Source organism: Ursus maritimus, unplaced genomic scaffold (assembly GCF_017311325.1).
Source record: "Ursus maritimus isolate PB19 unplaced genomic scaffold, ASM1731132v1 scaffold_2, whole genome shotgun sequence".
Taxonomy (NCBI): Eukaryota; Metazoa; Chordata; class Mammalia; order Carnivora; family Ursidae; genus Ursus; species Ursus maritimus.
The window spans coordinates 37,408,268-37,433,872 of record NW_024424452.1 but is presented as its reverse complement, the minus strand read 5'-3'; the positions used below and the strand labels follow the sequence as shown (position 1 = coordinate 37,433,872).

The 25,605-nt window shown below is 62.9% G+C and overlaps 4 protein-coding genes across 5 annotated transcripts in view; 2 read left to right on the top strand and 2 right to left on the bottom strand.

Moving 5' to 3' along the window:
- Positions 1-47: 47 nt before the first annotated feature.
- NOXO1 (NADPH oxidase organizer 1) lies at positions 48-3,398 on the bottom strand. 2 transcript variants are annotated; one of them, XM_040635538.1, is made up of 9 exons: positions 2,649-3,398; positions 2,186-2,289; positions 2,011-2,091; positions 1,752-1,827; positions 1,462-1,639; positions 1,154-1,335; positions 954-1,058; positions 582-699; positions 48-486 (listed from the first exon to the last, which is right to left on the bottom strand). In XM_040635538.1, the coding sequence occupies exons 2-9, from the start codon at positions 2,249-2,251 to the stop codon at positions 168-170; spliced, it is 1,125 nt and encodes a 374-aa protein (XP_040491472.1). In that variant the 5' UTR covers positions 2,252-2,289; positions 2,649-3,398; the 3' UTR covers positions 48-167. The 2 variants fall into 2 exon arrangements, with proteins under 2 accessions (XP_040491472.1, XP_040491471.1); XM_040635537.1 differs by having other exon boundaries at positions 2,186-3,398.
- Positions 3,399-4,858: 1,460 nt separating this feature from the next.
- On the top strand, positions 4,859-7,415 carry GFER (growth factor, augmenter of liver regeneration). The gene is made up of 3 exons (XM_040635535.1): positions 4,859-5,213; positions 5,513-5,709; positions 6,615-7,415. Exons 1-3 carry the CDS (start codon positions 4,953-4,955, stop codon positions 6,775-6,777), a joined length of 621 nt encoding a protein of 206 aa, XP_040491469.1. The 5' UTR covers positions 4,859-4,952; the 3' UTR covers positions 6,778-7,415.
- Positions 7,416-9,982: 2,567 nt separating this feature from the next.
- SYNGR3 (synaptogyrin 3) lies at positions 9,983-14,658 on the top strand. Its single transcript, XM_040635534.1, has 4 exons — positions 9,983-10,215; positions 12,629-12,866; positions 13,001-13,143; positions 13,223-14,658. Exons 1-4 carry the CDS (start codon positions 10,117-10,119, stop codon positions 13,430-13,432), a joined length of 690 nt encoding a protein of 229 aa, XP_040491468.1. The 5' UTR covers positions 9,983-10,116; the 3' UTR covers positions 13,433-14,658.
- Positions 14,659-15,434: 776 nt separating this feature from the next.
- ZNF598 (zinc finger protein 598, E3 ubiquitin ligase) overlaps positions 15,435-25,605 on the bottom strand; it is a gene marked incomplete at its 5' end in the record, with an annotated part of 11,058 nt that continues 887 nt past the window's right edge. Inside the window, 11 exons of the mRNA XM_040634452.1 lie at positions 15,435-16,404; positions 16,495-16,645; positions 16,759-16,909; positions 17,279-18,063; positions 18,171-18,255; positions 18,420-18,622; positions 19,220-19,337; positions 19,751-19,968; positions 20,042-20,253; positions 20,476-20,605; positions 21,179-21,291. Coding sequence (XP_040490386.1) covers positions 16,051-16,404; positions 16,495-16,645; positions 16,759-16,909; positions 17,279-18,063; positions 18,171-18,255; positions 18,420-18,622; positions 19,220-19,337; positions 19,751-19,968; positions 20,042-20,253; positions 20,476-20,605; positions 21,179-21,291 — 2,520 coding nt within the window. The remainder of the gene's footprint in view (positions 16,405-16,494; positions 16,646-16,758; positions 16,910-17,278; positions 18,064-18,170; positions 18,256-18,419; positions 18,623-19,219; positions 19,338-19,750; positions 19,969-20,041; positions 20,254-20,475; positions 20,606-21,178; positions 21,292-25,605) is intronic.

The window sequence follows — 25,605 nt, the reverse complement described above, 5'->3', positions numbered from 1 at the left end:
CCGCCCCGCCTGGCCAGGACCCGGAAGGCTCTGCTTCTCAGCACAGACACCGGGTGGGCGTGCCTCAGCCCGAAGAGCTTTACTCGGGAAATGGGAGAGTATGGTTTCCTGGCACTGCCAGCCGGGAGTCCCACCCTCAAATACTCCTCCCCCGGGCGTGGCTGGCGTCAGTCATCCCTGGGCTCTGGAGCTTTCCGCCGGCCCTCCGTGCAGCTGCACACACCCTCGAGGGGGTCCTTGTGTTCCAGTGCCAGTGCCCTGCGGGTGACGGTGCAGCAGCGGCTCCGGATGGCGCTCAGCGGGGGGCGGGCGGGCACGGTAGGGGGAAGGGTTGTGGCCTGAGGGATCTCGGGGGAGCATTGGGCCTCTCCCACCCTGTCCTCCTCACTGTCCTCCTTGCAGTGGAGCCGTGACCCACTCAGGAGCGCCCCCAGCCCCTCCGGTCGCAGCAGCACAGCGGGGAGGAGACCTGAGCGCCCGCCGAACCTGCAAAGAGGGCGGGGTTTGGCTCGTGCTGGATCCTAACCCCCCACCCTGGCCCTCCCCAACCCCGCGCGCCCGCACGCCCCACCCCCGCACACCTGCAAAGCCACCAGCCACGATCTGAAGTTTCCAGGACGCGCACGCGCGCCCCCGCGGGCACTGACAGTTCATCGGCGTTGCTGCTCTCATAGGCTTGGGAAGCACAGAACTGAGACCCTGGGAGTGGGCATTTGGGGGTCACTGCAGGGCCTCAGGGACCAGGCGCCCACCTCTCTATCTCCTTCTCCCATGGAGTCACCACCTTCAGGCATCCCCCTGATAATGGGGACCACTGAAACCCACTGGGGCTCCCACTCAGTATGGGGACCAAGTACACTCTGTCCCCATGTCCCGCGCTCGCTCAGCTGTTTCCTGTGACTCAGCTTTGCTGCAGGTGGTGGCTGGCTTGGCTCGAGGGGATGGGTAATTACCACTACTCCCTAGGGGTCGTGGTTCTTGGCCCGGGGCTGCTTCCTCCAGGTAGGGAGCAGGAAACCACGCTGTCTGCTGGTCTTCGTTTTCCACCAGCCACCAGCCTGTGTGCAAGAGGTGGGTGGAGTTTCAGACCCCCCAACCCCACTGGGGTCCTGGGGGCAGATGGGCGAGCTCTCTCACTTCTGCCCAGCCCCACCTGAGGGATGTCGCAGCAGCACGTCTAGGATCTCCTGGGCCCGTGCGTGGAAAGGTCGGCCCCGTGTGTCCTGGGTGCTGAAGGGTTGCAGGCAGCGCAGGCTCTGAGCCTTCAGGTCTCGGATGGCAAGGTTGTCCATGGGGCGAGCTAGGGGCTCTTCAGGAGCGGGCAGGATCACCAGACTGGGAAGAGGGGCGGGCGGGAAGTGTGGTGAGGGCCTGCCACCCCTCCCCAGTCCACCCAGCCTACGTCCCTCCCCCATCCTCCAAGTGCATTTGTGGGCAGGGAGTTTGGGACGAGTCAGGCACCTGCCAGGGGGCAGCGCAGGTTCCAGGTCCAGGGGGTACGGTGCAAAGAAGCCGGTGAGCGCTGGGCTCCGGGACACACGCACCGCTGCAGCCAGTAGCGTCTGAGAATAGGTCTCCAGCAGCCGCAGGCGCGCCAGGCCACGGGCCGTGCGCCCCCTGCGCACCAACAGCGATGCGTCTGCAGGCACGACAGGAACGGACTGTGGGAACCGGCCACAGGGTTCCCTCCACAAGGCCGCTGGCTCCCCTGCCCCTCCTGGGATCCCTCGCCACCTCCCTAACAGCCTCACCGGAAAGCTTGGGGAGAACGCGGTCAGATCTCCGCAGCAGGCCCGCCTCTACCGGGAAGGTCTCCTTGAGGGTCTTCTAAGGGAGAACCAGCGAATTGGTTTGAGAGTCCACTGGTTCTCTTGGGAGGGTGAGGGTTCCTTGCCAGGATGGGGGTCTTAGGAGCTGGACGCCCTCTCGGGCACAAGGGCAAATGCCCAGGCAGGAGCCATTGGTGGGTCGGGCAGCAGGGGCAATTGGGTTCGCCCCAAGCTCACTCACCTGGAGCGTCTTGAACTCATCCCAGCTCCTGCGCACAAAGGTGTTGCTGTCATCCGACCAGTGCACAGAGAAGGCAAATGTCTGTTGGGAGAAAGGTTGGGGGCGCCTTGGAGAGGCTGGGCCAGGAATTCCTTCCTTCTTCCTTGGGGCTGGCAGGGACCCCGCCCGGTCATACCTGAAGCCTTGCTGTCTGCACTAGGGCCGCAGCATACACTGACACCGGGTACCGGGAGCTTGCCATCGCTGTGTCTCACGGGTCACGGTCCTGGGCTTCTGGAGCTGTCAAGGTGTGGCCAAGGGTTCCACTGCGTCCTGGCTCACACCTGGCAGGAGGGGGGGGAGGAGGGGGGGTTCCCGGGCACCCGGAAGACTGATTGGAATTCCCCAGGAACACCCCAGACCTGCCAGATCCTTGTATGGCTGCCCTGCCCCTGGGTCTTTCCCCACTTCCTCACTGTTCCCAAAGCAGAGGCTCTGGGTAGAGGGACAGGAACGCAGGGCTTGAGAGGTGGAAGGGGGGTGGGGCAGAGAGGCGGTGGAGGGTGGGGACTGAGGCCTGAGTCCCTCACGCAGAAGTCTGGCCCACGGGAGGAGGAGGAAAAGGAAGAGCCATCAAAGTGCCGCAGGGCTTGGCCTACCTCTCCCGGCTCTCCCACACCCGGTGCGGTGCCTCCTCCAGGGCGTGCCTCATGGCTCTGTCTTGGAACTCACCTGGGAAGCTGACTGCAGTTGTCATCAGGAACCAAGGACTTTATTTGGCTTAATACTCACATTGGAGGAAAAGTCTCTTAATGTTTCCAAGTCCCAGAGGAAGAAATTTGTATTAAATGGATAATTAATGTCAGTTTTTCTGGATGTGTTGGGGAGGGGTGGACCTCATAGGCTCACCCCAGAGGTTCCCCTGTGGTGGGGAGACTTGGGCAGGACAAAGAGGGTCCCTCTGCAGTCACTGGCACCGGGGGGGGGGGGGGAGTGACTAGGACAGTTTTGAGAGCTGCCTCTGAATTCATGATTTATCAGAATTTACTGCAAACACAGCCTCTGAGGTCAGGAGTCAGCATTCCCCCACTAACTGGGGTGAAGAGGGGTTAGACTCTAGAATTCCCCAACAGGGTGCGCTCAGGTGCCCCACATTCCTGGCCTGCTTCCTCATAGGGAAGACTTCCAGAGCTCCATCCAACCCTGGTATATATGGGCTCTTCCTGCTGCTGGGGCCACCAGCTCTGTGTTGGGACTCCTACCCTAAGCTGTCCATGGAGGGCATCCCTCCCAGAAATCACCCTAGCCTTGACAAAGGGCCTTTGTGCATCTGTCCAAACAGCGGCCTTCAAACCTTCCCTGGTCTTGGCCCAGGCAACGAACACCTGCTGACATAGGCCTGAATTGCAGAGTGCCTTCAGCCTAGCCGTCACGCCCCCCCCCCCCCCCCCCCCCGGCATCAGTGCGGGCCGTGCTCAGGTCGCAGCTGGCCTGGCAGGGTCCAGGGTGGGGCAGACACTTCAACCCTGAAGGACAAGGAGAAAAACTGGGAGAGGGCCTGTTTATTCACAGCTAGGGACCTCCTAGAAGGGTACTGAGGCCCCCTCCCTGCCCCAACTGACAGCCCCTGCTACCCTGGTTCCTTTCCATTCTCTCTCTCCATAGACCCCAGGCTCATCTATCCCTTGGACACCTGCCTCCCCCCACCCCACCCTGTGCCCGTGCTCCTCACTAGCTACTATGAAATCCACCCTCCAGAGGAATCTTCGCAAAACATAAAGGGGATTGTCCAGCACCTTCCTATGGTCCTTAAATTCCCAGCTCCCATGGCAGCTAACGAGGTCCTCGGTGTGCTCCTGCCCACCTTTGATCTCCTCTCACCACCTTCCCCAGGTCCTGTCCCACTGGCCTTTCTGCCCATGCCCACCTCCAGCCTTGGCCTTGACTGGCCTCCTCAGCTGACTCCTCATCCTTCAAGCCTTTGCCTAAGTGTCACCTCCTCGAGGAGGCCTCCCGGATTTACCGCGCCCTGTTCACGGTCCCCACCAGTTTGTTTTGTTTTTACTATTTCCGTCTTGACGACTGGACAGTGAGCAGAGGCAGGAGGTCAGGAACTGTCTTGTGCCCCGCCCTGCCCAGCACCTGGACCAGTACTTGGAACAGACTAGACACTACACAAATATTTGCAGGATGAATGAATGAACGTATAGAAGCTGAGGCCATTTCCGACGTGGACATAACCCCTTCAGGCAGGCTATAGGATCCAGGCTCCTCCGTGCCCTCAGGAGCCCAGAGACCCGCCGGCGCCCGTTGCTATGGCGCCAGTCGCCGGGGCGGACCCGCGGGACCCAGGCCCTAGCGCGCGCCGCACTCTGTGTGCTCACGGCACCAGCCCGCGTTGCCATGGCGCCGCGCTGCCGGCCGCTGGGCGCGCCCCAGCGGAGGGCACAGAGCCTGGCCGCGGGCACGCGGGGCAGTCAGAGCGGAGCGATGGGGGCATCACGGGCCGGAACACGGACTTCGCCTGGGCCGCAGCCTGAGTCCACAGCGCGGCCGCGGCGTGGTTTCCACAACACGCTGCTCTTCTACTGGAGGAAGCGGGAGCGCCACCACGGACGACGCAAGCCAGGATCGGGACGCGGATCGAGGCCCAGGGGCGCGGCCAGGACCCGGGCTTCCGGCCCCGCGCCCGCGCCCGCGCCCGCGCCCGCGCCGGTCCGGACCCGGGCCTCCGGCTCTGCGGCCTCTCGGGCGCGCGCCGCGGGCCAGAGCCCCACCCCTCCGCCGGGCCCCGGGCCCCCAGTCCCAGCTCGAGCGCGGCCTCCGCGCCCGCGCCCGCGCCCGCGGCGCGCGCGACCGGCTCCTGTGGCCGCGCCCTGGCGGCGGCGCGCGCGCTGGCCTGGAGACCGACTTGGAGGCCCATCTGGAGGCCGAGCTGGCCCGGCAGGCATTGCGCGGGCAATATGGCGGCGCCCGGGGAGCGGGGCCGCTTCTGCGGCGGGAGCCTCTTCTCCTTCCTGCCCGGCGGCGCGCGCTCAGAGGTGATGGACGACCTAGTGACCGACGCGCGCGGCCGGGGCGCGGGGCGGAGAGATGCCACCGCCTCGGCCCCCACGCCAGCCCCGGCGCCGACCTCCGATCCTCAGGTCGCCGAGGACATCTCCCGGAGGCGGCCCTGCCGGGCCTGTGTGGACTTCAAGACGTGGATGCGGACGCAGCAGAAGGTGCAGATGCCCGGGGCCGCCACCTCCCCTGGTCCCGGCCCCCACGCCTTGTTCCCAGGCGTCCGCGCCGACCTTCCGAGGTCCAAGCCGAGAGGTCCCCCTTAAGGGTGGGCTGTCCCTAAACCTTGCCCCCAAGGGAGGCCCGGCTTTAGGGTTTGAGCCCCTCGTGTGCCAGAACGGCGGCTGCAGGGCTTGTGTCTCGAGTCGGTGGGCCTCTGGCTGGGGCGGGGGAAAACGGGAGCCCTGCGGGCTTCCGGTCCGGGGAGACGAACTGACCCTTGGCCGGCCTCCTTCCGCAGCGGGACAGCAAGTTTAGGGAAGATTGCCCTCAGGATCGCGAGGAGCTGGGCCGCCACAGCTGGGCTGTCCTCCATACCCTGGCCGCCTACTACCCCGATCTGCCCACCCCAGAACAGCAGCAAGACATGGCCCAGTTCATACATTTATTTTCCAAGTTTTATCCGTGTGAGGAGTGTGCTGAAGATATGAGGAACAGGTAAGTGTGCCTCATCCGTAGGCGGCAGAGCAGTCCCCCCTGGAGCCAGGGCCTGGGGCCCCCCTGGCTGATGTCATAAAGGGGAGTCTGGAGGAGCGGGTGCAGAGGTGGGTGGCAGAGGGTTGCCCAGAGCCGGGACCACCAACAGTGGGCATTGGATCAACTAAGCCGTCTCCTTTCCTCTCAGAGGCCAAGCTGCCTGGGGCTGCTGCCCTAACCCCGCCGGGCTTCCCTTACAAAGTCCCCTACTTAGTACTCCTGGAGGCTCGGGCAGGTTAATGAGTCCATTTTGCCTGACTTCTGGAGCAGGACTGCTGATTTTAAGGCCTTGAGAACCCACTGCTTTTGCTTCCAGGAGCCACCTTTTCCTCACTGGGGAGCCCAAGACCTGTTGTTTGGCACGTATAAGTGTTTCTGTGCTGAATGTGGGGGCCAGGGCAGCCCTTGCCATTTGAAGCCTGGGCAGTTAGAACAGCTCTCTTGTTAGGCTGAGGCCCCAGGGCCCCAGGTGCTGGAAACAGGTTTGGTTTTCAGTTATGCCTTTGTGCTGGCCCCACCCCTTCCATACGCTGCCTGGGGCCAGGGATGCTGGAGTGAGGCTTCCTGATTGTTACGAGGTTGTAAAGTTGCATGATTTGTGCCTTAAGTTGAGCTTTGAGTTCTCGTCAGGATTTGCCCAGGTCCCCAGGTAAGGTTTGAGCAGGCTAGGAGTGTGCCACTGTTGGGCAGTGCAGGGTCAGCCCTGTGCTGGGAATGCCTGTGTCTCAGAGCACAAGGCCACTCCTGGGAGTAGCTGACAGCAACGCCCCAGCTCTCCTGCCTGGATGGAGCAGGCAAGGAGCCGGTGGGGCAGGTGCAGTGGGACCACTGCCTGTCCCCATCTTCCACCTGCTTCCCCCACACAGGATATGCAGGAACCAGCCAGACACACGCACTCGGGCATGCTTAACCCAGTGGTTGTGCCGCCTGCACAATGAAGTGAACCGCAAGCTGGGCAAGCCGGACTTCGACTGCTCACAGGTGGACGAGCGCTGGCGTGATGGCTGGAAGGATGGCTCCTGTGACTAGATGGTGGCCGGCAGAGCTGTGGGACAGTAGCCAGGGCCTCCAGGCAGCCTGGCCAGAGGGGGACGGGGCACTCATTAAAGCGCATCAGAGCCAGAGCCTGTCGTGTGTCAGTTGGATGGTCCCCAGACACTGTGCAGGGGGCCCTTTCCCTCTTAGGTGTGGAGGAAAAGCAGAGGTGCCTGCTGCAAGCACCCCAATGGCGGCTCCTCAGCCAAGGCCCCGTGGGCTGCGGGTGAAGGAGGCAGGAGCAGCCCGGGCCATGCCTTCCATTCAGGATGTGGCCTGCTAACCCCACATCCTGACTTGCCTGAGCAGGAAGGTGACAGGCCCGCCTGGGCTCCTGTCCTCCTCCTTGAGGGCGAGGCCATTGTCTCCCGACCCTGTAGCCAGGGACAGCTGCAGTGTCTGCAGCTCCAGAGGCTGTGTGCTGTTTGTGATTCAGAAACGAGGCCCCGGGGGCTGAGCTCTCCCCCGGCTCAGTGCCTACAAGGAAAGCACTAGTAGGCTGGTTCTCTGAGGGTCCACCAGCACTGCCTCCCACCTCCTGTCCAGCTCGTACCTGTACCAGGCCTGTCAAGAGGCTTTGTGGGGCCAGCGTTGTCAGAGCTCGAGACCAAAATAAAATGGTAGCGAAGTGACTGAGGGCCTGGCTTTGGTGTGTTTTGTGCTGGGACTTGCGGTGATGGACAGGGCTTGCCCTCCTTCCGTCCTTGCTTGCTTCCATCTAGGTTCTGCTCCATAGGAGGAGGGCAGGGTCCAAGGGCAGGAGCAGCCGGGAAGCCCCAGGAACAGCAAGGAAGCTGAGTGCTGGAGCTGAGGGAGGGTCAGAGGTGGATGGGAGGTCGGATGGCATGAAGTCTTCACAACCCCAGCAAGGACTTTGTTTTAACACTCACCTCCCGTGACAGGAAGGTCTTGGAAGATTTGGAGCTGAGGAATGGCAAGATGACTTGTGAAAGGTTCCTCTGGCCGCTGAGCTAGGATGAGGCACATATGGGTGGGAGCAGGGAGGGCAGGCACCCCTGTGGCAGCTGAACGCAGAGCTTGCCCAGGGCGGGGCAGAGCAGATCAATAAGCCGAGAGAAGGGAGCCAGCGTTGACCGGGGGCTCGGGCGCTAGCGGCTGGGAGCACGAAGTGGCACTCAGCACCGTGCTCTGGAGAACACTGCAGGTGGAGCAGGCCCAGGGGTGAGCTGCATGTAGCTTTTGGGCCTTGCCAGGTCTGCTCGGCCACACCTGCTCCCAGGCTTGGCTCCCAGCTGGAATGGCCCCCAACAGTGTGCCCATCCCTGTGGTCATCATGCACCGGTCATCTCTCTCCCCGTGGCATCTTAGCCTCTCCCTTCAGCATGGCTTTCTCCACACCCTCAACCAGCGGGTGCCACCGGGGGCTCTGGCTTCAGCAGGGCCTCCCCAGAGAGGACAGCGAGGCAAAGAAATTGGAGGCAGGGAGCAGCCAACAGAGAAATTGTTCCTCTTTCCTTCCCTCGAGGAACTGTTCCCAATATGTGGCTTACTTCGGCTTCTCCCAAGCCACCTGCTGGTCAGAGAACCAGCCAGCTTCTCCAGGGAAGCCGTGCTTGGCTCAGGAACACAGCTCCTGGATGTGCTCTCCCTCCTGTCCTACCTCACTTCCCTTTTCCCCTAACTCTGGCTTCCTGGAGGTTTCACCCCCAACCCAGGCTAAGACAAGTGGGACTGTAGTTCGAGGGGAGGTTCTGGCTCAAGCTGTTGGCACACAGACCAAGGGACTGGGCAGAGAGGGAGGAGAAAAGCCCCAGGATCACACCATAGGGCTCCCAAGGTTCAGAGGTTACAGGAACTCACGGGGTGGACGAGAGGAGAGACTCCCAAAAGGACGATGAGAAAGGGCTGATGAGATAGGGGCGTGAGGAGAAGGTGACACCTGGAAGCATTTCCAGGAGGGTGGGGGTGTCTGAATTGCCCTTGGACTGAAGGGGGCAACCAAAGGGGGAAGTAGCTGCTGTTCACGACAGACCAGGGGCTGTCGTCACAGATGCGGGTGATGGACTGGATGCACAGTGTTGGGGACTTGCAGTAGGACTCATGGGTGGCACTTCTGGGCGCACCTGCCCTGGGGCGGGTTCCACAGGGGGCGAGCCAGGAGTCCCCTCCTGTCCACAGGGCCAGCACAGCAAGGGACCCTTTGAGTCCCAGCTCCTGACTTCCTGATGTGATGGGAGAAGTCAACCAGCTGTCTGTGCGTAGCGTGAGAACAGCGGCTACCTTCCACGGAGCGTGGCGAGGCGCCTGGCACGCACATGCTCAACAAATGGGAACTTTTCTTTCAGTGCCCTAGACAGAAACAGCAGTCATCCAGGTGCTGCCAGGCTGGCCAGGAAGGAGCGTGAGGGAGGGACCCTGTCTAACTTGGGCTGGGGGATCTGCAGAAGAGACCCAGCAGGGGCCCCCAGCTTGGCCAAATGCTGCCCATCTCTCACGCTTCTTCCCACACCTCAGCCCCAAACTGAACATGCAAGCCACAAGTCAGCCGGGGAGACCCAGGAGTGTGACGGTCTCGGCGGTCTCGGCGAGCACCCTCGGAATGACAACATCCACGCACAAGAAAGGGGCAGAGGTGCTCCAACTCCCACTCATGCTGGTCTGTGGGCTCTGCCCTCCTGGGCAAGTGCCCCTGGGGCACAGAGGCCTTCTCCCTCCCTGTCAGGGAGGCTAGAACCCTCTTGAGGAGAAGCGAGGGTGCAGCTGGGGGGGGGGGGGGGGGTCATAGGAAAAGGCCCAGGAACTGATCTCTGGTCTAAGTGGAACCAGGTTCAGGGAGTCGGGTTCCCCTTCCCTGAGGGCGGGAAGGCAGAGCTCCAGCCACTGAGAAGACTGGAGCCCTGGGGCCTCAGCTACCCCTCTACTCACGAAAGGGCCCAGCTTGGTGGCGCGGGGTCAGGTTTGTCTGTCCCTTCGCGTGGCTGCAGCAAAGGCTGACTCCTGACTTCACCCGTGAGGGGCGGTGGTGGACTCAGTCCCCAGCCCCCTAGCCCCCCAGCCCCTGCCCCTTTGGGGGCCTGGGGGGTGCTCTCCCATCTCAGACCCGGGTCTAGCAGGTGAAGGTGGGGGAAGTGTGGGCGGGACGGCGAAGGGAGGGGCGGGCTTCAGCCCTGCACGCGGACCAGTTGGCTGGGGGCACGGGCTCGGCCCCGCCCCGCGCGCCCCCGCCGCGGCCGGCGCGCGCTCCCGGGAGGCGGCGGCAGCAGCGGCAGCACCAGCAGCTTCGGCAGCATACCCGGGCGGCCTCGGGCGGGGCCGACCGGACGGACAGACAGACAGAAGGCGCCGGGGGCGCGCGTCCCTCCTGGGCTGGCCATGGAGGGAGCCTCGTTCGGCGCGGGCCGCGCGGGGGCCGCCCTGGACCCCGTGAGATTCGCGCGGCGGCCCCAGACCCTACTGCGGCTCGCGTCCTGGGTGAGTGGCCCCGGTCTCGGCCCCTGCCCTGGTGCCGGGTCCCGCCTCGCCTTGCACCCCTCGTCCCTCCCCGTTGCCCCTCGCCCCTCAACCCCATCCTCGTCCCCGCCGGCCCCTCCCCCGCCGGCCGCAGGTTGGGGTGACGTCACCGGGCTGGGCGCGCCCACCTGCCGGAGGGGGAGGGGCCGACGGCAACCGCCGGGGACCTTGAGAGGTCACCGACCGCCGCCCCCATCCTCCGATTCCTCCTTAGGTCTAACTCAGCCCCCTTCCTCAGCCCTCGTCCCGTTTTTCCTGTTCTCACGACCTGGAAGCGGACACAGGGGCGGGGACGGGATTGGGTTTGAGCGCTCAGCCTCAGCACGAGGAGGGCGCTATGCGAGCCGAGGGTTAATCAGGCCGCGCTTACACCTGCTTCTCCCGCACACACATCCTCCAGGTTCCTTCCAAGGGAGCTGGCCCTTTCCAGGCCCTCCAGTTGCAATTGTGTGTGTGTGTGTGGGGGGGTGCACTGGGATCCCTCTGGGTGGGGCAGCAAGAAGGGGCTCTGCACTGGGAGGGCTTCCTGGGGGTGGTGTGGGAGGGGCAGATTTGGGACAGCTTCGACTACTGGGGCATCCCTAGGCCAGGTGGCCTGCTCCTCCTTCCCACCTCTCCAGGCAGGAGAGATGAGAAGGTGGGGTGACGATCTCTGGGTTTTATTTAGCTGGCAGCACCTGGTACCAGCTGCACCTACTGGCTGGTCTTCAAGGAGAGCCATGCCCAGGGTGGGGTGACTTTGCGCAGATTAGGAAGTAGGAACCTATGTTCTGGTACCAGCTCTGGTCCGACTTGTGGACCACTCTGGGGGGACATGTCCATGCCCTGCACCTGAGTTTCCCTCTTGACTCCATCTCAAGGAGCTGGAGAGGGAGAGGAGACATGAAGTTGAAACTGGAGGTCTTTTTTTAGAAACACAGGGCTGCCCTGAGCTAAAAGAGCTGCATCTGGTTTAAAATTACTGTGGTCCAGAGGCGCCTGGTTGGCTCAGTCTTTAGAGCATGCGACTCGGGGTTGTGAGTTCAAGCCCCACCTTGGGCATAGAGGCTACTTAAAAAAAAAAAAACAAAAAAACACACATTAAAATGACTATGGTCTACCGCCTGCCTGCCTTCCAGCCCTTGTGGTAAGGGGATGCTGAAGTTGACCAAACCCCAGAGGTCAACAGTATCACCTTTTTAAAAAAGGATTTGTTTGTTTATTTGTTAGAGAGAGACGAGTTGGGGGAGGACAGAGGGAGAGTGAAAATTTTGAGCAGACTCCTCGCTGAGCATGGAGCCCTACTCGGGGCCGATCCCATGACCCATGAGATCACTACCTGAACTGAAATCAAGAGTCAGACGCTCACGACTGAGCCACCTGGGTGTCCCAGTAGTATTGCCTTTGAGCCGCAATACTTATGATGCTAATAATCAGCCACATGGGGCTGTCATCCATTGGGTGCCCACCAAGTGCAGGATGCTGGGTGGGCATTATTTTCTCTGATCCCAACACTCCATGAACTGCACCTGTTCCTATATTTGGCATGTTAGGAAGCAGGGCCACACATCTCCCAGATGCTAAGGGTGGGTTCCATGCATGCAGGGCTTGGGTGACAGCTGTGCCACTGTTACTGTGGCCTGCGCTGCTCTCCCTGTGCTCTGGCCCCCCTCTTCTCCACACCTGCCTCCCACAGCGCCACCCGCTGGAGCCTAGGAATCACTGGTCCAGGTGAAGTCTCCTGTTCCTACAGTCTGGAGGGGGCCTTGCAGAGACCCTGTGGGCCCCACACAGTGCCACTGACCCAGTTTGAATGTCAGCCCCGACTTTTTTTTTTTTTTTTAAGATTTTGTATATTTATTTGACGGGGGGAGAGAGAGAGAGCCAGCGAGAAAGGGAACACAAGCAGGGGGAGTGGGAGAGGCAGAAGCAGGCTCCCAGCAGAGCAGGGAGCCGGATGCAGGGCTCGATCCCAGGACTTTGGGATCACGTCCTGAGCCGTAAGCGTCTGTAAGGCAGACGCTTAACGACTGAGCCACCCAGGGGCCCTTCAATCCCGTCTTTTATCAGCCAAATGACTTCACTAATTGAAGTCCCAATTTCCCCATCTACAAAGGGGTTAACAATGGCCCCTTTGTGGTTTGGGGAGAGGATTCTAGGAGGAATGCATGTAAAGTAGCGGTTTAAGCATAGTGCTTGGGCATAGTAGATGCTCACTAAATAGTAATGCTGTCCATAATTTCTAAATACCTGAGGGAGGTATTAAGGGAGGGTTGGGCCCTGTGCTGCCGGGGAACGTGGGGATAGGCCAGAGGGCGTCAGCAGTGCCGGCGCGTGACAGAGACAGCGGGGTAGGAAACCACCGCAGGGCCCTGAGCGCCCCCGCCCCCCGCAGGTGTTCTCCATCGCCGTCTTCGGGCCCATCGTCAACGAGGGCTACGTGAACACCGACAGCGGGCCCGAGCTGCGCTGCGTCTTCAACGGGAACGCGGGCGCCTGCCGCTTCGGCGTCGCGCTCGGCCTCGGGGCTTTCCTTGCCTGCGCCGCCTTCCTGCTGCTCGACTTGCGCTTCCAGCAGATCAGCAGCGTCCGCGACCGCCGCCGCGCGGTGCTGCTGGACCTGGGCTTCTCAGGTGGGCGGGCCGGGGGCCGGGGGCGGGGCCTCTGGGCTTCTCGGGGCGGAGCTTGCCCGCACGTGCGGAGGCGCGGCCTGGTGGGGGGCGGGGCCTCCGCGCCGGCCTCCCCTGACCCTCCCGCCGGCCCGCAGGTCTCTGGTCCTTCCTGTGGTTCGTGGGCTTCTGCTTCCTCACCAACCAGTGGCAGCGCACGGCGCCCGGGCCCGGCACGCTGCAGGCGGGAGACGCGGCGCGGGCCGCCATCGCCTTCAGCTTCTTCTCCATCCTCAGCTGGGTGAGTGCGGCCGGCGGGGGCCGGGCCGGGGCCGGGGTGGGGTGGGGTCGGTGCTGGCTGACCCCGGGCTCCCCCTCAGGTGGCGCTCACTGTGAAGGCCCTGCAGCGGTTCCGCCTGGGCACGGACATGTCGCTCTTTGCCACCGAACAGCTGGGCGCCGGGGCGGGTCAGGCCTACCCCGGCTACCCGGTGGGCAGCGGCGTGGAGGGCACCGAGACCTACCAGAGCCCTCCCTTCACCGAGACCCTGGACACCAGCCCCAAAGGGTACCAGGTGCCTGCCTACTAGTGGCCGGCAGGCCCCCACCGGGGCTCAAAGGCTGCCCCCAAGCCAGGGTCCAGGGTTTCCTGGGACCTCCCCTCAGGTCCTCCTGGCCTAGCACCAGGGACAGAGAGGGTGGCCACTGTGGGCCATCTGGGGCCAAGAGAGGGTGCCTAGGCTGCCCCCCCACCCCAAGTTCCCCTGTCCCCTTAGGCGCTGACCCCAGGCCCGAGGTCCTGAGGAGGGGACAGTGCAGCCCTGGACATGTATCCTCCAGCCTCAGGTGGATCAGCCTGTGAGGGGGCCGTTCCCCTCATGAGCCAGCTAGCCTGTGGCTCGCCTGTCCACTGTGGGGTCAGGGGGTCTAGCTGCCCTCGTAGCTAGGTGCAGGGGCTGTCCCCGGGAGCGTGGGCACTGCTCCCATCCCATGTCCCTAGGGGTAGTGACAGTCCCTGCTCCCGTTGGGGTGGTTCACCCTGTGGGGCTGTGGCACTCCGTCTGGAGACTCCATCCATTTGCTCTCATGGGCTCGCTGGAGCAGCCTGGTCCTGTTGATGTTGTGATTGTGGTCAAGCCTTCGGGCTTCACCTCATAGTTCCCCGCAAACAGCCCCACTGTCTGTGGCCCCTGCTCCTGCCCCTATCTGCCTCGGCCCAGGAGACTGCCCGGATGTGGGCACTTTCGGCTAGGAAGGCACAACATGGCTGGAGGCCTGGGCACCTGCCCTCTCCCACCCCTTCAGTAAGACTTCGCCCGAGGGAGGCTTGGGGCACCTGGGTGCCTGGCAAGACAGGCCCCTCGCAAGGAGGGAGGCCTAGAGGCTCCGTGTGCCCACCGTGCCCTGGACACAGCCCATCTGTGCAAAGCCCTTTACCCTCAGCTTCCTGGACCAGCTCCTCAGCAACCTGCCCTGCACCCCGTTTTAAGGCACAGCCCGCAGCTGGGGTCCCTCTGCGTAGCTCTACTCATGCATCGCTCAAAGCCGGCTTTTCACATGATGTCACTACCAAGCGTGTTTGCCGTGCTCCCTTCTTACAGACAGGCACCTCGCTCTGGAGTTGCAGTTGGTGACTGCCCTGTACATTGTAGCATAGACCAGTCCTGTGTGGGTATTTAAGTGAACATGTTTACAATTTTTGTATATATGGATATTCCTCTCCCTCTTCTGAAAGAACACTCCGTGATTGTGTATCTTCAGTGTCCCATGTTTCACCTGCAACTTCTTTACAATAAAAAACTGTGAGTTTACCTGGCGCAGACGCTCAAAGTCACTTCTACCCCTGCCCCTTGTGGGTGCCTGAGGCTGGGATGTGCCCCCTCAGGGCCCAGAACCCAGGAAGGGGCAGCAGATGGAGGCCAGGCTGACGTCCACATTCTGGGGGTCCAAGGCTCCCACCACACATCCCGCTGGGCTGCCCCTGGGCTGCTCAGAGCTGACTCTCGGAAATGCTGGGGAGACGCCCACCTCTTTGCCTTTTTAACAGCGGGACGAGGAACTATTTCTTGTCGCCGCGCGTCTTCAGCAGTTCATCGGTCTGTGGATGTGAACTTCTTCTGTTACTCCCACATTCTTCAAGGATAGTTTTACTAGGAATATAAATGTGAAGGCCTGTTCCTTAGAACTTTGAAGGTATTTCTGTATTTCTTGCAGAATTTCAGATGCGCCCTCCACTGCTTCTGAAGTGCTGTTTACCCTTAGTAGCTCTTTACTAGTCTGTGGGTGCAAACCTGGAGTCTGTAGGACTCCCACGTTCTGGAAGGACAGTTTTACTGGGGACACAAACATAGGTCAAACATGGCTGTGTCTATTCCTGGAAGGCCTGGGCAGTGCCAGACGTCCAGGATCAGGCCCCGGGCCCAGACCGGCTGCCGCTTCCTGAGAGCTGAAGCCCAGCTGCCCAGCTGTGTGCACAGGTCGCCCCCCACCCCAGCTGGCCCCAGCTGACCACCGGAGCTGGAGCCTCGGGTGGCTCTGAGTCCCCCTCACTGCAGGGTGACTTGGGAGGGCAAAGAAGCTCAGAACACCAGCTTTGTGCATTATTGCAAAATAAATTTATTTGAAGATACACAGTCTTATAAAAGGTCAGAGGCAATTTGAGATCCCAGATTCAGCTTGTCTCATACAAAGATTCAACTTCAAGTAGCACAATTTCGTGTCTGCTTTTAATCCTGAACATTCTTAAATCACGAAACAGCCAACTGTTTACACAACACGCTCAACATCTGACTCCGGCACTGGCGGCCCCACAGCTTCTGGCTCGGGGGCCGTGGTACTGCAGCCCTCGGGCTCAGGGGGCCTGGAGGGGGCCGCTGTTGCCACTAGCTCCGACAGCACGGACAGGTTCCCGCGCCCCGGCCCTTCCCTCCCCTCGCACCTTCCAAAAGCATGAAAACACAAACCAAGACCAGCCCACCACTGAGGCAGAAATCTTCACCCGCTTCCCAGGAGAAAACTGGAGGGACTCCTACGTGATGGTGTGCTGACAGGGCAGGGTGGGCCTTCCTGGCGACCCCGGCTGGGCTGGCCGGTGGAGGGGCCTGAGCAGGTGGCCTCACCAGGGCCTTACCGGCTGCATGGCAGCCTGGAAGGAGGAAGGAGGAAGGAGGCTCACGGGTGTGGCAGCTCCTGCCCATGCCAGCGGGAGCTACGTGAGGATCCTGGCGATGGCTTGCAGGGAGGGGAAGTCGTTGTCCTGGGCAGCATGCAGTGCCTGGTGGCTGCTGACGTCACCGTGCGCGAGCACCTGCTGGCAGGTGGGGCACACGCAGCAGTCCAGGCCCGCCGGCCGGGTGCTCGCCTGCCATGCGCTCTTCTTGTTCTTCTTGGCCTTGGTGCCAGGTGGCCTCTCCCGGCCCCGGAAGTGCGTGTGTGCGGACAGCAGCTCCTGCTGCTTGGCCGTGTCAGGCAGGAGCACCAGCAGCTCATTGAAAATCTTCTGGAAGTTCTCCCCGAGCAGGTCGCGGCAGCTCTTGTAATACTGGGCTGCGGAGATCACGCCCTGCCATCCAGAGGCAAACCCAGTCATGCCCAGCCCAGGCCTGAGCCCCCACAGTGGCCACGCTGGCCCCCCCACCCCTGCCTGGCTGACCTGTCTGAACTCCCCCGAGTGGCTCTTGAACTTGCCGAAGCGGGCCTCGTCACTCTGCAGGAAGTCCTTGATGGACTGTATGAGCTGCAGGTTCCTCTCCCGGAAGTTCTCAGGCACCAGGTAGGCCTGTGGCGTAGGTGTCAGTCTGGGCCTGAGGGTCGGGAGATGGGCAGCAGGTGGCAGCTTAAGCCTTTGGGGTGGCCCCAGGTGAGGGCGCTCCCCGGCCTCTAGGGGCACCAGGCTAGGCGGCACAGCCACACTTACGCTTTCGTGGTGGTGGCAGTGCTGGGGACACAGGCCGGGTGGGGGCTGGGCAGGAGGCCCGAGAAGCCGGGGGGTGGCTTGCTGACGGGGGGCACCAGGCCGGGTGGAGGGGGGGGTGGGGTGCCCTTCAGGAGCACCACAGCGTTGAAGCCTGCAGGGGGTGGCACAGCAAGACCCTGCACGTGACCCGTGCTTTCCACGTGCTGCCGTGGCTCCCCCTGCCGCCCAGCCCACCGAGCTCAGGCTCTGTCCACAAGCCACACCTCCGCTGTACAGCAGGCCCAGGCCCCAAGGTGCCAAAAGTCAACACACACGCTAAGCTCTCTCGTGGCAATCCTGGCCTGGGGTGACTCACTCCCCCATCTCCAAGGGTGGTAGGATTGCCCCATTTTACAGGGAGGCAAGGGACAGGGAATGTAAGTGGCCTGCTCACAGTTAGTGGTGCCACTAGGCTTCCCTCCTCCTGCCCCCTGGCCCCCTCCCGGATACCCAGAAGCAGGCTGGAGCCAAACACACATACCTGGGGGAGGGGGCATCCTGGGAGGGCAGGGGACTCCGAGTGCTGGGAAGTCTTCCTGGGGTGTGGGACAGGGGAGGGGCCCCAGGGGCCGCGGGAGCCCAGGAGGTTCTTTGGGTGTGCTCCGAGCTGGGGCCGGCCCCTCTGTGTGTCCGTTGACGATGAGGGCGATGGGTCCCTCGGCTCTGCCGGCGGTCGTGGTGGGGGCCTCCTCAGCCCCAGGGGGCCCATCTTTGTCCGGGGGGAGTGGTGGGGGTGAGGCAGCACCTGGCTTCTCCAAGCCCACCTTCTTCTTCTTGCCGACCTTGGTGACGGTCTGGGTGGAGGCCAGCGCCAGCAGGGAGGAGACCGCTACCGTGGTGGGCACACTTCGCAGCTCCTGGGCAGTGAGGCCAGCACGGCCGTCCTCCTCCTCCTCCTCTGAGGGGGGCAGCCCGCCCTTCTTGCTGCCCTTGCCCCCCTTCCCAGCCTTCCTGGGGGGCTGGCTGCTCCCGCCAGCGGCCTGGGCCCCCGTGCTGGGGTGCGCCACCTTCTTGCTGCTGCTACTGTTCCACGCAGAAATGAGGCTGGTGGGGGCGGTGCTGGGCTTGCAGGCAGAGGACACCAGGGCGGGGAAATCGTCCTCCTGGAAGGTGCTCCTGCCCCTGGCAGGGACAGGGTACGCCAGTGCCAGCCCCACGGGGCCCAGGGCCGTGGCAGCAGAGCACGAGGAGGAGGAGGAGGACGTGGAGGCGCAGAGGCTGGGGAAGTCTTCATCCTTGAGCTTCGAAGTGGGAGGTGGGAGGGTGCTGAGCCCAGGGAGGGGAGCGGCGTCAGTGGCCTGTGGGCCCTAGCCTGCCCCGCACCCCCCTCCGGAGCAGCCCCCCACCCTCACCCCAGTTCTGCACCAGTATACCTTGGCAGCGTGGCCCCTGTGGCTGGGCCAGGGGCTGGGAGGCCCTCTTGGCTTACAGGACCGTTTGGCGAGGCTTCCTTGAGGCCTACGGGACACGAAAGGACCCCACAAGAGGGCTGAGCAACGTCCGGGAGGTGGGAGCAGACCCTCCAGGGTGAGCTCAGGGCTCCACCCTGTCACTCTCAGCCACCGTGCTGGCCAGGAGCCTACCTCTCACCTCCCAGGTGCCCGCAGGCACAGTCAGCTCACCTGCACCTTCTCCCTGAGTCCGGGGTGGGCGCCGGGGGCCTCGGGGCTCCTCGAGCCCCCGCAGCCCTGCCTCCTCCTTCTTGGCCCTGCCGTCCTCCTCCCGGTCCTCGCTCCTACGTGTCTCCTGCTGCTGCTGCTGCTGCTGCTGCTGCACGGCCACTGAGGCCCGGATGGCAGCTGCCACTTCCCGGTCCTCTTCTTCCCTGGGAGGGGGAGGCCTTCAGGCTAGGCAAAGCCTAGGACCACAGCACTGTGGCAGGGCGAGGAGCTGGGGAGGGCCTCCCCTACCCACCCAGAGCCTGGCCACCAGGAGCTGTCCTGGGGCCAGTGGAGCCCGTGCTAGCCCACCCTTGCTGGCCAGGAGAGGGCGCTGCGGACACAGCAGGACTCCTGAGCCCAGTGGTCTCAGGCTGGGGCTCCCCAGACAGCATGTGGGCCCAGTGCTCTGGGATCCAAGATGCCGCCATCCTGCCAGACGCTGGGGACAGTGCCTGGCCTGAGCATGTGCCCGCAGCGTCAGCGTTTCATGGCACGCCTGCACTGGACCCCCCCAGCGATAGGCCCCTCTGGCCCATCCCCCCTGCAGGGGCCTGGTGTCTCTGGCTGGAACTAGAGAAAAGAGGAGGGAATGTCTGCTCACTCAGGACACTAAGCAGGCCCTGCTGCCAAGCCAAGGACACCAGATACCAGTAGGCCAAAGTCCCCTGATCCCTGTGTGCGGTCCCAACCCAGCTGCCGGCCGCTGCCACCGCCTCTGGGGTGGTGTCAGGAGAATGTCAGTGGCACGCAAATCCTCCCACCTCTTGTACCTCCAGCTTCCTCGACGGCTCTGCTGGGCTCCACGACCACTGGCCCGGCCGGTACGGCCCTGGCGATTGTACCTGTCCACCTCCTCGTAGTCCTCGCCCCCAACGACCCCTGCGGCCGGCACACAGCCTGTCACTGGCCTGGGCCAGACTGAGGCCGATGCTCCAGCTTCCCCAGCAGAGACTTCCCCACGCCCCAACACAGGAGTCCCGAGGATCGGCTCAGACACCTCTGGAGTCTGCACCAGCCCCAAGCCTCCACTGCCTGGCTACCAGCTCAGAGCAAGAAGTGGGCAGGGAGAAGGGCCTGCCACAGCCCCAGGGCATGACCCCCACACAGCAGGCACTCCACAGTGCTCCCAACCCGAAGCCCCCGTGCCCCGCACAGCAGATAGGAGATACCAGGAGCTCCCCGTGGTGGCCGCATGCTCAGACAGGTGTGTCCCCTGTCCCACACACACACGAGGGCTCAGACCGGGACCTCCGTGTGCCAGGCTGCAGCCCGAGGGAGCCCCGCTCACTCACCCTCGTTCCGGCGCGAGTGCCGGGGTGCATAGCTGAACTGCAGGTCAATCTGGCGGTTCTGGCGGGCCTCGGCACGGCTCCGGCTGTGGCAGGCTGTCCTGTGGGCCTTGAGGTCAATCTCGGTGCGGAAGGCGTGGGTGAACTGCTCCGTGCTGCAGCGGCCCTCCTCACACAGGAAGTGCTTCTCCCGGAAGTGCTCGCGCAGGTAGGCGTAGTCGCTGGCGGGGCCGAGGTGTCAGCAGGAGCCCGCGGCCCCCCCCACCCCCGCGCCGGCGCCCGGGACGCGCCCACCTGTAGTAGTCCTGGGCCCCGTCCGAGTCACAGAAGTGGCAGAAGTAGTGGTCACGGCGCAGGTGTTTGAGCAGCTCATCGTTGTCCAGGTAGCGCTCGTCACAGAACTTGCAGAGCGGATGCCCGCGGTGTGACGTGTCGTCGGGGTCCCCCTGCATGCGGTGCCGTGCCAGGTCCTTGCGCGAGTACCATTTGCGCTCGTAGGTGAAGATCTATAGGGAACAGGGTGCTGGGCACGGGCGGGCCCCTTCCCATGGCCCCGCGACAGACGAGCTGCCTCAGTGTCGTCCCCCCCCCCCCCAGCAGGAGCCCCTCCGTGTCTGGGCTGGGTAGGGCAGGAGAGCTGGGGGGATGCGGGGGCCCAGGGGCCCAGCCCCCACCCATCTGTAGCCGGCGCTCCCGGGCCCCAGGCGGCCACCGCGGCCCGTGCGCACCTTGAGGTGTTTGAGGCACAACTTGCAGCAGAAGAGCTCGTGTTGCTTCCGCATGTGCTGCTCCAGGTCCCCGAAGAGGCCGAAGGGCGGCAGTTCAGGGCACTGCGGGCACTCATGCTGAAGCAGCTGCCTGGAGAGACACCGAGGGCCGCCCCCCGACCCCGCAGGCACTCAGCGTCGCCGTCCGGAGCGGAGCGAGCCCCCGCACGCGCTGGGGGAGCAGGAGCCAGGCGGACCGGCACTCCCACCGGCGCCCGCCATTGCTCCGCCCACGGAGTCGGGGCTGCTCCCACCGGGATGGCTGTGTTCCGTGTCAGCAGGGCACCAACACTGCGCCCGTGCCGCGGGGCCAGCCCCTCTCCTGGAAGAGGATCCCTCCCGAGACAACTGCATCCCTTTATGGTGTTTTCCTGCCACGGGCTAAGAGCTCAACTCCCAGGAGCTCGAGTATGCCTCACAGAGCCCCAGAAAGCAGGCACTGTGCGCTACACCAGAGTGCTTTCCCTGAGTTCACCCCCTGCCCCTGCCTCCAGCGCCACCGCAGGGGGGTGCTAGGAGCATCCCTGTTACAGGACATGGAGCTCGGGTCCTGACATCTGTGCCCCAGGGCTAGGAAAAGCACAGGAGGGCACGGGGACGTGCCCATCCCCAGGGCAGGGCTGGCCACAGGCCCTCGGAGTCCCAGGCTGAGGATCCCTCTCACCTGTACAAGGCAAAAACTTTTCCATCGGCAAAGTAGATGTCATATTTCTTCTCGTGCTGCAGCTGCTGAAGGGGAATTGTGGCAAAGGCAGGAAGCTTCTTCCCGAAGACCACCTGGAACCAAGTGAGGGGGCTGGTGAGCAGGACCATGGACACCCAGTGGAGGACACTGTCAGGCTGAGAAGAGGGAGGCACTCAGCCCCTGGTGGGAAGGCCGATGCCGGCCCCACAGGCAGCCGTCTCTGCCGTCCTGGGCTGCCTAGGCCCCTCTCCTCACCTGCAGCCCGCAGGCGTGGCGTGTTCCACAAGGAGACACAACGCCCAGACTTGCCACCAGGGGGCAGCAGGCTCCCCACTCATCCAGAGCCACACCAAACCCCGTGTGAGGAACGGAGGTCACCCCAGAGGAACAGAGGTCAGCAGTGACCCCTGGGGGCAGAAACAGGGACCACACGGCCAGGCAAACCAGGCCTTAATGACATGAGTGTTGAGCACAGGGCAGAGAAGGGAGAGATGCCGTCCAAGCAGCAGCTATGGAAACGCCACCAGGCCAAGCCAGGTGACCACGCGTCAAGGCCTAGCCACCCTCTATAAACCCGTGAGGCCACAGGGGAGGGATTCTCCCGCAGGCCTCGACCACAGCCCCTGGTCGCCTCCTGCCTGTTAACCAGCTGCCAGGGGTGCCAAAGGGCCGAGCTGGGGTGTGCTGGGCAGGGCCTGGGTGCAGACACCTGTGCAGCCTGGCTGTTTCCCAGGGGGTCTCGGGCATGCTCAGGTACAGCCTGCAGGGCTGCCCCTCCGCAGACCCCTGTCCCAGCGCCCCCAGGACCCTCTCGCAGGCTCAGGTCTCCCCTCTGCGCCAACAAGGGCACTGCTCCCTCCAGGGCTCCCTCCTCTCTGGTCCCCACCCCCCATGCTTGGACCAAGACCACACCTTTGGTCTCCTCCTCTCCACTACTGTCATCCATGTCCTGTGTCACGTCCTGTCCCCCCCCCCCTTTCTGGGCCTGGTTGCTCACCTCAGCTCAGAGTCCTCATGTTGGGAAGGGTCATGTCAAGGTCATCCCTGCTCTGTTTAGGCTCAGCTAGGCTCAGCAGGGAGGATGTCTGGGATCACAATGGCCGTGCACTTGGGAAAACAGAGGACTAGCTGGGGACAACGGGTGGTCACCCTGCCTCCAGCAGCACGACAGTGAAGACTGGTTCCCCAGGGGCCTGGGGGAGAAGCTGGGGAGCTCAGTCTCCACTTGTGTGACACACTGTGGGAAGAGCAAGCTGACCCCAAGTCCCCCACAGGAGGCATCAGGGTCCAGCCGCACCCACTCTGGTGGATGGAGGAGGGTTAGCAATGCCCCAGCAGGCCTTTTTTCCCCTTGTCATCACGTCTGGCGAATGTGGCTACCTGCCCCTGCCCCTGCCCCTGCCCCATGTGGAGTTCAGCGGGGTGCTGCACTGCAGCTAAGCTCCCATGGCTCCCCCTCCCCCTGGTTGCCTTCCCAGACCCCTGGGCCTCACACTGGCCTCTTCCCACAGCACCTGCCTTTCTAGGACAAGCCCACACCCAGGCCTGCCCCCCACCACTCACAAGGGTGGCTTCCCAGCCCTGCCCCCAGTTCCTCCTGCCTCTTGCCAGAGGACCAGCGCCTGCAGGCAGTGCTGCGAGCCAGGCAGAACGCTGCTGGCTGGCCACAGATGGCAAGGTCTGCCATGGAACCAACTGCCGGGATTCAGGGCCCTAGTTACACTGAGGCAACAGAGGCAGCATCCTCCCGTGAGGCGGCCAGACAAGCAGCCCGCGAGGGAACCTGCTGCCAAAAAGCACCCAAATCCAGTGGACTCAGCAGAGAGCAACGTCCTTCCCCAGAGGAAAGCCGAGCCGAGATGCCGCTGTCGCCACTGTCTCCCCCAGCACCCTCCGCTCAGAGATCTGCTCGGGTCCACCTTGGGGGGTGTCTTCCTGCCGGCACCCCCGCTGTGGACAGAGGCAGGGTGCGGTTCTCAGGATGGACTGCCGCGCTGCGTGGGAGGGGACTGGGGGGTTCTGCCTCTCCAATCAGTCTGATGGGGCAGCCAACGCTGGGCACACCTGGGCTAAGGCAGGAGAGGGGGGACACTGGGTTGGCTCCGAAAGGGATGGGAACTACAGGAAGAGGTTGAGGAAAGGGATGTGGCCATGGAACACGGGTTCAAGGCTGGGTTTGTCTGACAATGAGGGTGAGCAGGTTTAGAGCTGGGGGCGGGAATGGCGAAATCCCAAGGGCCCCTCCTAGACAGGCTGTAAGACCAGGATTGGGGTCAGGCGTCAGGACCAGTGATGAGTACACAACAGGACGACAGTGCAGCTTGGTGTGGCCAGCGTCCCTGCCCCCAGCAGAGGGCGAGACGAATGGCGAAACCAAGTCACTAGACAAGGACCAGGGCATGGTGGCCCAACCAGGGATACGGAGGAACCCAACAGGGATTCAACCAGCAAGGCCCGAGACCGACCCACCCTAGTGATTGCCCTGATGGGAGAGGGTCATGGATCTGAGGACAGAGGTACAGGCCAGGCCTAGACACATGAGAATGGACCATCCTGGGTAGCCCCTGGGTTGGCGAGGCAGTCGATGTCCAAGGGGGAAAGGGCACTTGGGTGGGCCCTTGGGTGGGCCCCAGGATGGCTGGGCCAGTCCCTGAAGAGAGGGAGAGGGAGAGGGGATGCTTGGACCCCCGCAGGGGTGTGTGTGTGTTCCTGCCTGGGGCTTTGTGGCTCCCCACTCCCAGTATGCAGTGGGCACTTCCTGGGAGTGAGTGGAAGAGGGGACAGATGCTGCCAGCAGTGACCCCTGGCGAAAGTGAGGGCCCCACCTAGAAAGTACAGGCCCCAGAGAAGCCCAGGTGGACCAGGCTGGTGGGGAGGGGCCCTGACACCAGAAAAGCAAGGGTGGTCAGCAGGTCCTGCCTCCTGACCTTCCATGGGCCTCCCCTCCCACGTCTTGCTATGAAATGGAAGGGAGGCCGCGCGGCTCAGACACACCCCACTCTGCACAGAAGCCCCATCAAGCCTCTTTGACAGAAACGGGCATCGGGGCAAGGTGGAGAACAAGACCGGACTCATCTGTCAGAAGAAAATGGACCATGGGAAAGGTGAGACCAGGGAAGAAGGGGGGTGATGATGTCGGTCTGGACTGGGAGCTAGCCTGGCCTCCACCCTGAGCACCTGCTGGGCAATCTAGCTTGATCTGGCTGCCTGCCTGACCGGCAGCTGCAGGGCTGCTCTGCGTCTGCTCTTTATAACGCCTGACGCACGGCAGGCACAGGGAAGCCCTGAGTCAAGGTGCAGGCCTGTTCCGCACAGCTTCTTGGCATGCTTTCCTCATGGTTTTTACAAAGACTTAGTTCCACAAGGGAGGACAGAGCAGAGGCAGCTCCTGGGGGTAGCTGTGGGATTCCCGAGTGGGCATGGGACATTCAGAGGACGGTGCAGGACTCAGCCAGGGAACAGGGAGGGCTAGGGTGGAGCTGCAAGTGCAAGAGTGGGAGGGAAGCAAGATGAATCGAGAGGATCGTCACCTCCCAAAGTTCCCAGGACACCCTCCTGCTGCCCAGTAATTCAGGGCAGGCCCAAGAGGCAGGCCAGAATCGGCCAGAGGCACCCAGTGCCAAAGCACGCCCCAGGGGGAGCCTGCTGACAGCTTGTGTGAACAGCCCCTTGCCACAGAGCAGCTGAAGAGCGTGGGACCCACAAGGAGCGAGGCCAGATGCTGGCAACAGCAGCCACACAGGTGTGTGCTCACTTCCCCTGCCTTCCTGGAAGGCGACTACAGGTGCACTGGGAAACCTGGGCCTTCAAGAGTGACCTCATGCCACGCAAGACTGGCCTGCATGGCAGCCTCCGGCAGAGCTGGGAGGCACTCACTAAGCCACAGGCCCAAGGTTTTCCCGACGATTCCTGCACCCCAGTTCTCCCCTGTCCATCTCTGTCCACCCTATGACAGACTAATGGTGTCTCCAAATGTAAAAAGAGCAGGAAGTAGGTCCTCATGGAGAGCTTATGGAATTACAGCATTGCCTTGGCTCTCCTAACATAAATGTCTACCTAAAAAAAAAAGAAAAGAAAAAAAAAAAAGAAAAACAACACAACTGAAGAAACCTACTCATCAACAATGCCGTTTCTGTGTCACTTCTAGGAAGAAGAAAGTCAGATTCCCTGGCAGATGTCACCAGCCCAAGCTTTCCATGAACAAACCAGAGGAATTTCACAACACTGGAAGCAAACATATCTCAAAGCAAACCCAGGGAGCTCCAGCTAGGTGCTCCCAGCCAGCATCTGGCATTATGGGGAGGGTGGGGGAAATCTCCACAGTGCCCTCTGACCCCTTCCAGGGCTTCCAAGTCTGGATAGAGTCAGAAACATCCCCACCTCCACTCTGGAGCCGACCCCCTCCG

Bases quoted from the DNA above. Each gene is read 5' to 3' on its own strand.
- GFER (XM_040635535.1), top strand. From the start codon at position 4,953: ATGGCGGCGCCCGGGGAGCGGGGCCGCTTCTGCGGCGGGAGCCTCTTC. The intron at 5,214-5,512 runs GTGCAGATGCCC...CTCCTTCCGCAG, and splicing joins GGATGCGGACGCAGCAGAAG to CGGGACAGCAAGTTTAGGGA. The intron at 5,710-6,614 runs GTAAGTGTGCCT...TCCCCCACACAG, and splicing joins GCTGAAGATATGAGGAACAG to GATATGCAGGAACCAGCCAG.
- NOXO1 (XM_040635537.1), bottom strand. From the start codon at position 2,251: ATGGCAAGCTCCCGGTACCCGGTGTCAGTGTATGCTGCGGCCCTAGTG. The intron at 1,336-1,461 runs GTGCCTGACTCG...CCCTCTTCCCAG, and splicing joins CCTGCGCTGCCCCCTGGCAG to TCTGGTGATCCTGCCCGCTC. The intron at 487-581 runs GTGTGCGGGGGT...CCCTCTTTGCAG, and splicing joins CGTGGCTGGTGGCTTTGCAG to GTTCGGCGGGCGCTCAGGTC.
- SYNGR3 (XM_040635534.1), top strand. From the start codon at position 10,117: ATGGAGGGAGCCTCGTTCGGCGCGGGCCGCGCGGGGGCCGCCCTGGAC. The intron at 10,216-12,628 runs GTGAGTGGCCCC...CGCCCCCCGCAG, and splicing joins TACTGCGGCTCGCGTCCTGG to GTGTTCTCCATCGCCGTCTT. The intron at 13,144-13,222 runs GTGAGTGCGGCC...GCTCCCCCTCAG, and splicing joins TCTTCTCCATCCTCAGCTGG to GTGGCGCTCACTGTGAAGGC.